The sequence below is a fragment of the Trichosurus vulpecula genome, chromosome 1 (genome assembly GCF_011100635.1).
Source record: "Trichosurus vulpecula isolate mTriVul1 chromosome 1, mTriVul1.pri, whole genome shotgun sequence".
NCBI classification, from domain to species: domain Eukaryota; kingdom Metazoa; phylum Chordata; class Mammalia; order Diprotodontia; family Phalangeridae; genus Trichosurus; species Trichosurus vulpecula.
The window spans coordinates 94,074,504-94,088,155 of record NC_050573.1 but is presented as its reverse complement, the minus strand read 5'-3'; the positions used below and the strand labels follow the sequence as shown (position 1 = coordinate 94,088,155).

The 13,652-nt window shown below is 37.1% G+C and overlaps 1 protein-coding gene across 1 annotated transcript in view; it reads right to left on the bottom strand.

The window, feature by feature from the left end:
- COL22A1 (collagen type XXII alpha 1 chain) overlaps positions 1 to 13,652 on the bottom strand; it is a 570,107-nt gene that overhangs the window by 308,201 nt on the left and 248,254 nt on the right. The window contains exon 12 of the mRNA XM_036741444.1: positions 2,507 to 2,560. Coding sequence (XP_036597339.1) covers positions 2,507 to 2,560 — 54 coding nt within the window. The remainder of the gene's footprint in view (positions 1 to 2,506; positions 2,561 to 13,652) is intronic.

Below are 13,652 nucleotides of genomic sequence, written 5' to 3'. Positions count from 1 at the left end.
TTTCCTTTCTAAGCCTGCTATTCCAAACAAACTTTCACAGAAACTTAGATCTTAGGACTAGAAGGTACTTGAAAATAGAGATTGTTAAGAGTCGAAAAGGATCTTAAAATATAGCATGATATATATATATATATATATATATATATATATGTATATATGTATATATATATATATATATATCTCATACATATACACACATATGTGTGTATGTATATATGTGTGCATATTTGTATATATGTACATATTTATGTGAATATATAATTTATTTCATTAAATATTTCCCAATTACATTCTTAAAAGTTTTTAACACTCATTTTAAAAAAAAAAATTAGGTTCCCAATCCTCTTTCTCTTGCTTTGCCTCTATTCCTTGGGAAGGCAAGCAATATATTGATTATCCATGTGAAGTCATACAAAACATATTTTTATATTAACAATGAAACACAACATGTTAGAAAATATAATGTCGGGCTTATCACATAAACTGTGAAAGCTACAAGAGTTCTTGAGCATAGATTTTTTTTTTAGCACTAGAAGGAAGCTTGGAGATCATTATTTTAATCCAGCCAGTTTTCAAACTTTTTGATCTCACAATCCCTTTACCTACTTAAAAATTATTTATGACCCTAAAGGGCTTTTGTTTGTGTGGTCTATTTCTAGAGATGTTTGCCATATTAAAATTTTTAAAATTATACATTTTAGAAGTATTTATTAATCCATTAAAATAAGAATGAATCATTTGCATGTTAACATAAAAACAAATTTCTGAAAAATAATATTTTCCCAAAATAAAAAATTAGAAGAGTGGCATGGTTTTACATATTTTTGAAGATTTCTTTAATGATGAGTTTAATAAAGACATCTGGATTTTTATATCTACTCCTACAATCAATCCGTTGTGACATGTAGTTTTGGTTGAAGTATATAAAGACAATCCAGCCTCAAACAATTATGTGGTTGGAAAACAGAGGAGTATTTTAATAGGTAAATAACATCTTGTGAAAATAGTTTTGACCTCAAAGATCCCAGGGGATCCTCGTCCCACATTTTGAGAACCACTGGTCAAATTCATTCATTTTATGTACGAAGACATTTAGGGTAAGTGAGGAAACTAAACTCACTGCCCGAAATCACAAAGACAGAGCAGGAACTAGCTGAGGGCTAAAAAGACAACTTGGGTACATTAGAAACATCTTCTGTTCTCAGTAACCAGTGTTATGTAGTAGAAAGAGCAAAGGATTTACAATCCAAAGATTAGGTTTGAATCTTAACTCTCTGTCTTGGAGCCTACCATTTAACCTCTTATAATTTTTAGGAATTTTTTTCTGATATCATGTCTGTGTGGGAAGGGCCCCCAAAATCAAATCTTTTTCATCTGCACTGAAAGATAGAGAGTAGCATTGGTGAGGATAAGCCAGACCAGGGGCAAAATCTAAAAATATCTTGTGTTTGTCTTTAGGATGAATCATATTGTTGTGTTGTTTCTGAGTAGATTTGCCATGTTTGGCTTATACTGGATTAAAATGAGTTTGCATTTCCAAGTACCTCTCCCTATGAGAGGCCAGAAAGGGTTAGGAGCTTGGGCTGTGGCCACAAACTGGGGAGAAGCTAACTGGCCCCTACGGGAAAGAGTGGATGACCTCATCCTCATTATCACTGCTGCTCTAACCCCCTGAGCTGACAAGCCACAGCCGCCTGGCAAAATGATGGTGGCTACTCTTCTGTTCCTGGCTTTTTCCTTTCCTTATAACCCAAATCATCCTGTGATTAGAAGGAAGAGTAAATCTCCAATCAGAGACTCTTCCCTTTCTCTCCAGCTCCTACAGAGCCCCATGCCCACTCCACAGACTGGAGGACTTACTGCCTTAATCCCTAGGAAAGTCTCCAGCTCATAGGCCTTTTTCCTCTCCTCACTTAGAAGACTGATACCACGGGCCACTGTGCTAGATAGGAGCAGGAACATGTAGACTATTCACCTTTAGCCGCTGGCTTCTGTTGCTCTGGAAATGGTTACAATACTCCCTATGAGGTGCTCCACTCAATAATGATTCATTTTTCCCCACTTCCCCTGGCCATGATGCACATAATGTACTTAATGAAATGTGATGCCAGGATAGCTAGAATTTGAGCTTACAGAATCTAAGACTCGTGGAAACATATTTTTGTAAAGTAATCATAGATGCACAGAATCTAATCAAAGGATCATAGGTCTAGAGCTGGAAAAATAAAACCATATAGTCTAAATGTTCTTTTTATAGATGAGGAAACTGAGGACCTGGGAGTTTAAATTACTTTACTGAGGTTATACATCAAAGATGAGATTTGAATCCTGGCCCTCTGACACCTGAGTCAAAGCTCTTTCTAAAGTATCCTAAGGTTGTGGAATCAAAATCTCAAAATTATAGAATATTAGACCTGTAGTAATAGATGAAGACATGACTTTGGAGTCATATATTCAAGGGGACTCAGAGATTATTAAGTCCAATATACCATCCCATGAAACTTACCCGGACACCTTTGGCTCCCTCTCTCCCTGGGGGACCAGATAAACCCAAGGAGCCCTAAAATTAAAAAAAAAAGATGAAAAACAACATTCAATCACTATTTTTAAATTAAATTAAATATTCAATTAATAAAACATATCTCTTTTCCACCACCCCCTTGAGAAAAAGACAAACAAGACCCTTGCAACAAATATGCACAATCAAGCAAAACAATTCCTGAATTTGTTACATCCAAAAATGTGTATGGTTCAAGTCCACTACTTCTATGTCAGTAGGGGCATAGCATGTTTTATTACTGGTGTTTTGGAATCATAGTCGATCACCATGTTAATCAGAATTACATTCGATCTTAATAACATCAATGATCAAAAGCCCTGATGAAGAATCAGGTTCTCCCCACTTCAGGTCATGGTATAGCAGATTTGGACCTTAAAGGCAATTTAATTCAATCCTATTATTTCAGAAATAAGGAAAGTGAGGTTCAGAGCAGTTAAATGGTAAATCAATATTCCCAAAGTCATACAGGAAATGGCAGAGTTGTAATGCAACCTGAATTCTCCCATTCCATGTCAATTTCGGCAGTAAATAAAAATCTGAGTTACAGATAACCAATCTGTCTTTCAAGTCCCCAGGACATCCCAAAAGAATGTAATCTAGGTGGTGAAAAGAATCTCAGAAGCTATGTTGTCTACCCCGTACCTGACCAAAGTCTGTATAGAACCCTCATCAAGTGCTATCTACTATATGTGTAAATCTCCATCAAGGGGGAACCTACCTTTCCCAAGGCAGTCCATTCCATTTATGGATAACTCAGTAAGGTTCTGTGCTTCCCCTCCACCCACCATGCTTAAATTAGACTCTGCAAATGCTCTCAAAACACAGAGCCTTGTCCTCTGGGTAGACATAGAAATCTAATCTCTTTGCCAATGTGAGAGCCTCAAATCAAATCATCAGTCAGCAAGCATTTATTAAATGGACTCTATGCTCTAGGCACTGTTCTTAAGTTCTAGGAATACAGAGACAAAAATAGAATAGACCATGTCTTCAAGGAGTTTATAATCTATAGTAGGAATCGAAGACTTGAAGACAGGGCACATTTGCCCTCTAACTCTTCTCCACATGAAGTTGTCTCAAAGATCTTAGTGGTTTGTTTCAAAATCAAGAGGGATACAAAAGTATTTATGAAGTACCTATTATGTGTACAATATTATGAGTTTGTAGAAGATGTAAGAAAATTATATAGTCTTTGACCTTAAGGAACGTGAGACACAGTGTGCCATAGAAAGAGGAGGACAAGATGTAGAGCCAAAATGTTTGCTTCCTACTAGCTGTGTAACCAGGCAGCTGGGTGGTACAGTGGAGAGAGTGTTGAACTTGGAGTCAAGAAGACTTGAGTTCAAATTCAGTCTCAGATACTTATTAGCTGTGTGACCCTGGGCAAGTCACTTAACTTCTATTTGCCTCAATTTCCTCAATGCAAAATGGAGATAATGACACACCAACTTCTTGGGGTTACTATGAGCATCAAGTTCTTAGCACAATGCTTAGCACAGAGTAGGCACTATATAAATACTAATCATTCTTATTTAGTAACACAACTTCTGTGGGACTCTGTTCCCTCACCTGTAAAATGGAGATAAATACTACCTACCTGCACTGTCTACAGGATTTCACGAAATTGGGTATGTAAAGTACAAACTATGATGATATAAATCTTATAATCCCACTGAGTAAACAAAACATACCCAAGAGGAAAGGGTGAAGCAGCACAATGTAGTTGAAAGAACATTGTATTTGGAGTCAGGGGGTCATAGCTTTAGAGCTGGAAGGGATGTTAAGGACCATCCAAGTCAACCCCTTCATTTTACATAAGAAGGGACTAGTCAAGATCACCCAGCTAGTACATTTATGAGACAGAATTTGAACCCAAGTCTTCCTGACTTCCAAGTTAGAAGATACATGAGAATTCAGGTCTTGGTCCTACCAATACTTACTAGCTACATCGATTGGGACCTTAAGTTCTTTTTCTGTAAAATGAGAGTGTTGGACTAGATCTAATTTCCCTTCTGGGTCCAGCTTATATGAAAGCTCTAAGTAATTTCTCTTCTCTGGTCCTCAGTTTCTATATTTATCAAATGGAGATAATTATTCTTGACCGCATTTTCCCATCAAGGTTGCTTTGAGCATCAAATGGAATAATGGATGGGAAAGTATTGTTTCCAACTTACCTACAGCATTCTACAATACAAATGATCTCTATTCTGCCAGAGCAAATATTTCCTCATAACACACTGTAATCACAGTGAGCCTAGCCAGTTGGTAGTATTGATGATAAAGGCGTATGAAATCACACTAGAGCCAGGGAAAAATGATGCCTTTGGATGCTTGCTGTAGCACTAACAAACAGGCTAGGAAAGAAAGGTGGGGGTGTTCATCTGGATGATTATGTGTCTGCTGCCTTCAGTCCAACAATTGAAACTCCAATGGCATTCATGTTCCAGCAAAACCCTCTTTTGTCAGGATGCTGGAGATGGGCATGTAAGCTCTGGTTCAAATGGATATGTCTCTTACAGAGCAGAAATTGCTATAATGAGGTGTACTCCATTGCAAACATCTCCAAAAGTGATGGGTGAGGCATGTCATTAGCAAATAGGAAGAGGAGAAGCCCTTAAGATCTACTCAAAAGAATGTTAAAGGCAGAAGAGGTTTTAGAATACTGACTAGAAGAGTATTGTTATAGCTGGCAGGGGTCTTAAAACATAGGTTATTAGGACATACAATGTTAAAGCCAGAACAAGCCATAATGAATATGTAGACCAGGAGAACTTAACTTTGGGTCTGTGAATATTTTAAAAATATATTTTGATAACTATATTTGAATAGAATTGGTTTCCTTTATAATTCTATGTATTTTATTTGCAAATATTAAAGCATTTAAAAACATTAATCTGGCAGTCAACTAATATTTATTAAGCAACTATAACATGGAACGCATTGTACAAAGCACTGGAGATACAAAGAAAGGCAAAAAAGTCCTACTCTTAAGGGAGACTTTAATGGGGAGACTGTGCAAACAAGAGATGGACAACTGAAATATATACAGGGTAAATCATGGTTAGTCTCAGAGAGAAGGCATTAAGATTAAGAAGGACTGGGGAAAAGATTATAACAGAAATGAGACTTTAGCTGTGACTTTATGAGGCATTATTCTGAGGAGTCCATAGGATATACTATAACTGTAACTAAACTGTAACACAAAAGAGTTAAGAACCCCTGAAATAGAATAAAAACCTTATTTTACATGTGTGGAAATTGAAGTTGAGAGAGATCTGATAACATATATAAGATTATACAGATAACTAAAGGCAGAACCAGAAATTCCAGGTCTTCTGATTCTCACCCCAAGGCTCTTCCTATTATAGATATTGCCTCTATATCATGGATGAACTTTGAATTATTTTAATATATTAGTAATAATAAATACATCAAAGTTATATAGCCAGTCAACAATAATTTTATTAAGCTCTTTACTTTGTGCCAGGCACTATGCTAAAATGCTGGTGATACTCAGAAAGACAAAACCAATCTCTGCCCTCCAGGAGCTCACATTCTAAAGGGAGACACAGCAGCCAAGCAGTCAGGTACATATGAAATATAGTCAGAGTAGATGGAATGTAGAAGAAGAAAGAACCAACAGCTGGAGGGATTGGACAAATAATCCGCCATCATCTTATCAGAGCCTCACAACTAACAGCAACCTAGTGATATAGACAGGGTAGAGGAGATATTCTCCATGAGATCAATGAAGACAGTGAAGTTAAGTGATTCAACTACACATGCTATATATTTTGTACCATGCTATTTTCTTAAACCCTTGTTGGGTTTTATGTAGGCATATGCACACCGAAAGGCATAAAATTCACAAAATTGTAGTTGAGATCCTTGGCAGGTGGAAAGAAAATAGAGCCACAATTAATGAAAAGCTACTGAAACCTTAAATGCCACAGCCTTTCTCAGACACTTTGGCCCACTCTGAATCCCTCCATGGGAACCTGTCAGTTCACAATGATATGATAGAACGGATTCACTGAGTCACTGTAGGAAATTTCTTAAGGGATGGAGGGAGGGGAGTGTCGAGAACAAAATCCCATGTGATCTCTAAATATATTGAACCTAAAAGTGAATGGAAATTCAGTTTGATCTAACATAACTTCCCAAGGCCTCACTCCTTTGCTCCTCTTGAAGACAATCTAAACAAACCTGGACAAGTGGCAAATTTATTTTGGATCACAGAATGTCACAGTTGGAAGGAAACACAAAAATACAGAATGTGAACTTGGAAAGGACTTTAGAATGTAGAGGGCAGCTAGATGGCGCAGTGGATAGAGCACCAGGCCTGGAGTCAGGAAGACTCATCTTCCTGAGTTCAAATCTGGCCTTAGATATTCACTAGCTGTGTGATCCTGGGCAAGTCACTTAACCCTGTTTTCCTTAGTTGCCCCTCTGAGGATCTGGAGAAGAAAAGGGCAAACCCCTGCAGTAACTTTGCCAAGAAAACCCCAGATAAAGTCAAAGAGTCAAAGTCAACTGAAACAACTCTACAATAAAAATGAGATCATAGACTACAAGAACACAGAATGTTAGGTCTTTAAAAAAATAGAACAAAGAATGTTAGGGTAGAAAAAAATAATAGAAATTATTCAAAACACTGTTTTGTTTTTGCCTTTGTTTCCCTATTCCATTGCACACCGTATTTTTCTCAATCCTCGTAATCCTTGATCTTTTGAAGTTCTTGATATTGTAAAGCACCATCTTTTCCTTCAAATTCTCTTCTCTCTAGGTTTTGGTGGAATTCCTCTTTCCTGGTTCTCCTACCCCCTATCTGGCCACTCTTGGTCTCCTTTGCTGGATCTTTATCCATATCATACCTGCTAATCATAGGTGTCCCACAGGCCTCTGTCTGGCCCTTTTCTCTTCTTCCTCTATTTCCTCAGTTTCACTTGGTGATCTCAGAAGCTCCCATGTATTCAATTATCATCTCTATGTTGATGATTCTCAAACCTACTTTTCCAAGACTAACTTCTCTGCTGACCTCCAGTCTCATGTATCCAACTGCCTATTTGACATCTTGAAATGGATGTTTCACAGACATCTTCAACTCAGCATGTCACAGACCAAACTCATTATTTCTCTCCTCAAACACTCCACTCTTCATAACTTTCCAATTAAGGGCACAACCATCCTCACAGTCACCCAGGCTCACAATCTAGGTGTCACCCTTAAATTTCTCAGTCTCTCTCAACTCCCATATCCAGTCTGTTGCCAAAGCCTGTCAATTTTACCTTCGTAATGCTCTCAAATACATCCCCTTCTCTTCACTGATACAGCCACCCCTCTGATGCAAGTCCTCTTCACCTCACCATTCAACTACTACTGTACAATGCTAGCTAAATTCCTGCTAAAACTCTCTCCCTACTCCATCTTTCACTAAGCTGTCAAGTGATCTTCCTAAAGTGCAGGTCTCACCATGTTCCCCCTTCCCCTTAATAAACTCCTGTGGTTCCCTATCACCCCCCAGAATCAAATATAAAATCATCTGTTTGGCATTCAATGTCCTTCATAACCTGCCCTGCCCCCTCCACCTTTTCAGTTGTCTTAGCATTTTCACCACGTCACCTGCTCTGCCATCCAGTAACTTCCTTGTTGTCCCTTTAACAAGACACTTCATTTCTCAACTCTGGGCATTTTCGCTGGCTATCCTCCACATCTGGAATGGCCCCCATCTCTGTCTCTTAGCTTCTCTAGATTCCTTCAAGTCTCAAGTAAAAGCCCACCTTCTACAGAAAGGCCTTTTCTATCCCGTTGTTGATCAGTTCCCAATTTATCCTGCATATATCTTGGTACATAATTGTTTGCAAGTTATCTCCTCCATTAGACCATGAGCTCTCCAGATACAGGTACTATATTTTTCCTTTCTTTCTGTTTCCAAGACTTAACACAGTATCTGACACATAGTAGGTACTTAATAAATACTGATTGATTTAACTTGAGGGATCTGAATTCTTGAATTGTGGAATTAAGTATCATTAAACACGTGGTTCTTAACCTGGCATCCATAGACTTCCAATGTGTCCATGGATAGATTTCAGGGGTTTTGTGAACAAGGATGGGGAAAACACATTTTTATTTCAGGAGAATTGGTTTCTTTGGGGCTCCTATATATTTTATTTTATATGCTTAGAAAAACATTTTTTTCCTGAGGAGTCCAAAGGCTTTGCTAGACTGCCAAACGGGTCCATGACATAAAAAAGGTGAATAACTTTCTGATCTAGACTGACTCTCATTTTACAGAGTAAGAGACTGAGGCACAGAGAGGGAAAGTGAGATTCTCAAGGTCACTTCCCAATGACCAGTTGCGGACAGAAAGCAGATTTCCTGAAATAGATTAGTGCTTAAAACTCTATTCTTGTCTTATTCTCTCCCCTTCAGTGTTTCCCTGTTTCATACAGAATAAAATATAGGTTTCCAGGCAACATAACATTTCATCAATCTACCTTTCCATCCTAATTTTATTTTATTCCTTTCTCTTGCCTCACATTTCAACAATAGTGGACAAGTCTTTGTTCTCTGATTTTGTCCTATCCTCTCTTGCCTTAGTGTATTTGACTTCTTCTATGCATCTGTTTGGCCCCATTCTTATATTTCCTTCACATTTCTCCTACAAGAAATCTTTCTTCATCTTTAAGACACAGCTACGGTGTCAAGCTCTCCAGGAAGATTGCAAGTGATGTTTCCTCTCTCCTCCTCCATCTCCTGAATAATAACAGTGAACATGTTGTACTTTAAGGCTGGCAAAGCACTTTCTTTATATCAGCCTAGTTAAAAGTGAACCACCTTTCCACATATCCTTCTTTGCCTTATTCTTTCTTTAAACTTAAAGCAGATTTTGAGAGCTAGAAGTGACATCATTGGCTATCTTGTCCAATCCATGCTGGAAAGGAATTACCACTATAATAAATCTGAAAAGTGGTAATTCACTCTCTGCTTGAAGACTCATTCCTCTTATGGACATCTCTAATTATTTAGAAAGCTCTTGGTTTCCCCCAACATTGCTAACCTGTTTTCTTTGTAACTCCCACCATAATTCATTGTTCTCCCATCTGAGGGCTAAAAGAGAACCAACTTGATCCCTCCTCCACTTTACAGCTCTTCAAACACTTGAATATAGCCAGTAAACATTTTTATGACTTCTCTTTGCCAGGCTAAACATGCCTAGTTATCACATTTCAACTTGTCTACATGCCATTCTCTAAGTAGATTATAAACTCCTTTAGAAAAGTAATTATGTTATTCTTCATCTTTTTATTCTTATCTATAGTAGATACCTAATATATGATTGTTGGATTGAATTTGAAGATTGTTTCATAGGCCTAAACCTTATTCCCTCAATTAGATTATGAACCTTTTTCTCTTGCATGCTACCAACAAAGCTAGAAGTGTGCCTTATTCAGAAGGAGACCATAAAGGTTTGTCCCAGGTTGTAATGCTAAACAAAACCCAGTGATTGTGTTATTGGCAGGGTTTAGAGAGGATTTAGTCCTAAGGATCTAAAGTGTTTCCAGGATAATTTGCATGGCAACAAAAGAAGAATTATGAAGACTGAGGGGAAGTTCATAGACCTCTATCCCCAATCTGGTTGGGTAGAATCTCCCAAATGACTAGAGGAGAAGCAGACTAAGAATCAAAACTTTAATAGGAATTTTAAAAAGCTTTCTAACCCCACTTCAGATAGAAGTGAGACTGCCCTCTCAAAGGTTATGTCACTGGCCCATAAATATTGGCAGGTCTTATCAATCTGGAAAAGCATCGGATCTCCTCTAGTTCTATTAAAACGCGACTGTAAAGTCGCAGGCAATCTCACTGATAATTGATGAGTGACAGGTGAGACAGCAAAGAAGTTTGATTTCAGCCTAACACTGATAGGTTCCTTCAGTTTCACTCCTCAAGGAGGCTAAAGGAAAAGGAAGGTGATTCATAGGACTCTGAGATATGCCCATTCAGGCCTCTCCGAAGTGCTCACCTTATCTCCCTTGAGTCCAGGAATCCCAGGATGTCCAGCTTCTCCCTGTAATAGGAATTCCAAAGACATGAGTACAAAACCAAATAATAAAAATCAAATATCATATATCAATCTCTAAGGTGCTAGGAAACTACATGATTCATGTGAAGTGGTTTGACAGAATGCAGTTTGGGTAATTCAACTCAGCAGGTCCATTTTGCTGTCTCTGAGTTCCTCCAGGGATAGCAGAGCAACTGCTTATCAGATGGCAATGAGGTTACTCTTTCATGACTTGTTGTACTAGAAGTTTTTTTTTTTTGTTTGTTTGTTTTTTCTTTCCACTTCTCTGATCCTTAATTTCTTCATGTAAAATGAGAGTCTTGGACTAGAAGTATCAGGATAAGAAGTTTGAATTTTACCCTGTAAGCCCTAGGGAGCCACAGAATATTTTTAAGCAGGAGAGTACCATGAGCAGAACTGAGGATCAGGAATAATATTTTGGTCATTATTTTATGATTTCTACTACTAAGAATAATGACACCAGAAACTCTGACATTTATATAGTGCTTTAATGTTTCAAAGTCCTATATATGAATTATTTCTTTTGGCTCTCACATCATCTATAAGAAGATTTGCAGATATTATTATACTCATTTTAAAGATAAGGAAACTGCAAAGTAGAGAAGTTAAGGAACTTTTCCATATTCACACATGTAGTAAGATTCATAGGATAGTTTGGAGACTATCCTATGAAAAGAAAGAGAAAAGAAAAAGAAGACCAGTTGGGTTTGGGGTTCAAAGCCCTAGTTTTGAAGCCTGAGCCTCTAATCATTAACTTCCAAGCACAGATGGGGGCATGAGAAAGAATACTGACTTCAACCTTCAGTCCTAGTTTAGCCCCTGCTTAGAATGATATGATTTGGAATTGGAACGAATGTTAGATATAACCTAGTTTAGTCATGTAATTTAATAAATAAGGAAATCATTGAAACATTTTTTGTAAAAGCACAGGAGGGAACAAACTCAAAGTTCAGAAAAAAAAAACACAAAGAAGCTGGACATCTTTGAAAATAACATGCTGAATTTAATACAAACATATACACATACATATATACATATATATATATATCAAGCTATATGCAAAAGAAACATGACATTACATAATCCTCTTTTTATGTTCTCCTTTGTATTTGAAAACATTCTTCTTAGAGAAATTGATGGAATAAATATGGGTAATAGGAAAACAAAATTATCCCATTTTACAGAAGATAGGATGGTATAGAGAACCCCTGGAGAGTCAACTAAAAAATTAATTGAAACAAGTAACAATTATGGCAAAGATGCAGGATATGAAAATAAGCCATCAGCACAATATTACTGATAATATCCAGTAGGAAGTGATAAAGAAAAATTCCATTAAAAATACCTACATAATATAAAAAATATTTGGGAGTTCACCTTCCAAGATACACACAGGAAGTGTATGAATCTGACTACAAAACATGTTTTATGTAAATAAAGTCAAATCTATATAATTGAAATAATATAAATTGCTCATGGGTATGTCAAGCTAATATAATTAAAACTTAAATTAATGTATTAGCCAGTGTTGTACCAATCAAACCAACCACAGATTACTTTAAAGGGGTAAAAAAAAAAAGTAATAATGAAACTCATCTGGAGAAAAAAAGGTCAAGGGAAAGAATGAAAAACAAAGTGGGAAAGAAGGTCTAGATGTATCAAACATCAAGCCATAATACAAAGCTGTAATCATGAAAACACTAGAAAGGCTAATAGATGGAACAGATTAGGTATACCATATGTAGAAGCAAAAGAACAATAACCAAGTGTTTGATAAAATCACAGACCCCAATTCCCGAAGTAAAAACTGACTATTGGGGCAGCTAGATTGCTCAGTGAGTAGAGCACTGGCCCTAGAGTCAGGAGGACCTGAGTTCAAATCCAGCCTCAGACACTTGACACATGTACTAGCTGTGTGACCTTGGGCAAGTCACTTAACCCCAATTGCCCTGCTTCCCCCCCCCACACACCAAAAAAGAACTGACTATTCCACAAAACTTGCTGGAGAAATGGAAAGTATTCTGGCAGGGACTAGGTAGAGACCAATAACTAACAGCTTATACCAAAATGAGCTCCAAATAATACAACACTTAAAAAAAATTAAAGGTGACATCATAAATAAATGAGAGGAACAAAGAAGAAACTACCTTCTAGATCTTTGGAAAGCAGAAGAGTTCGTGGGCAAAAAAGCAATATAAAGCATCAGAAAATAAAAATAACAACTTAGACGATATAAAATAAAAAAGATTTTTTTTGCACAAACAAAACCAACACAGTTAAAATTAGAGGAAAACAGGTAACTGGTGTGTGTGTGTGTGTGTGTGTGTGTGTATGTGTGAAGATTTGTTGCAAGTTTCTCTTATTAAGATCTCATTTCTAGGATTATATAGGAAACAATCTCAAATTTATTTTTTGAAGAGGTAACAAGTTCATTGGCAGAATAGACCAAGTGTTGTGTTGTACACAATTCAATTTGGCCTTTACAATGATTTAATAATAAAATAGTCTAGCTCTTTCAGAGATTTTGACATATCAGCCCCAGGTGATTGACTATTGTTATTTGTGATACTGAACAAAAAAAAAAACCAAACAAACATTATACCATTTGGGGAGTTGATTCAATTTACATATTTCATTAGAAAGAGCCTAAGCAAACCATCACGTTAACATCAGTAACAATCCAACAAGACTGTCCCAGTCTTTCTAATTTCACAATGAGGTTGTTAAAATGATGTTTGATGTTGTTCAGTTGTTTCAATCATATCCAACTCTTCAAGACCCCATTTAGGGTTTTTTGGCAAAGGTACTGGAGTGGTTTGCCGCTTCATTCTCTAGCTCATTTTATAGATGGGGAAACTGGGGCAAACAGGGTTAAGTGCCTTGCTCAGGATCACACAGCTGAGAAGTATCTAAGATCAGATTTGAACTTAGAAAGATGAGTATCCCCGACTCCAGGCCCAGCACTCTATTTGCTGTGGCATCTAGCTGTCCTAAAATGATGTCAGGCAA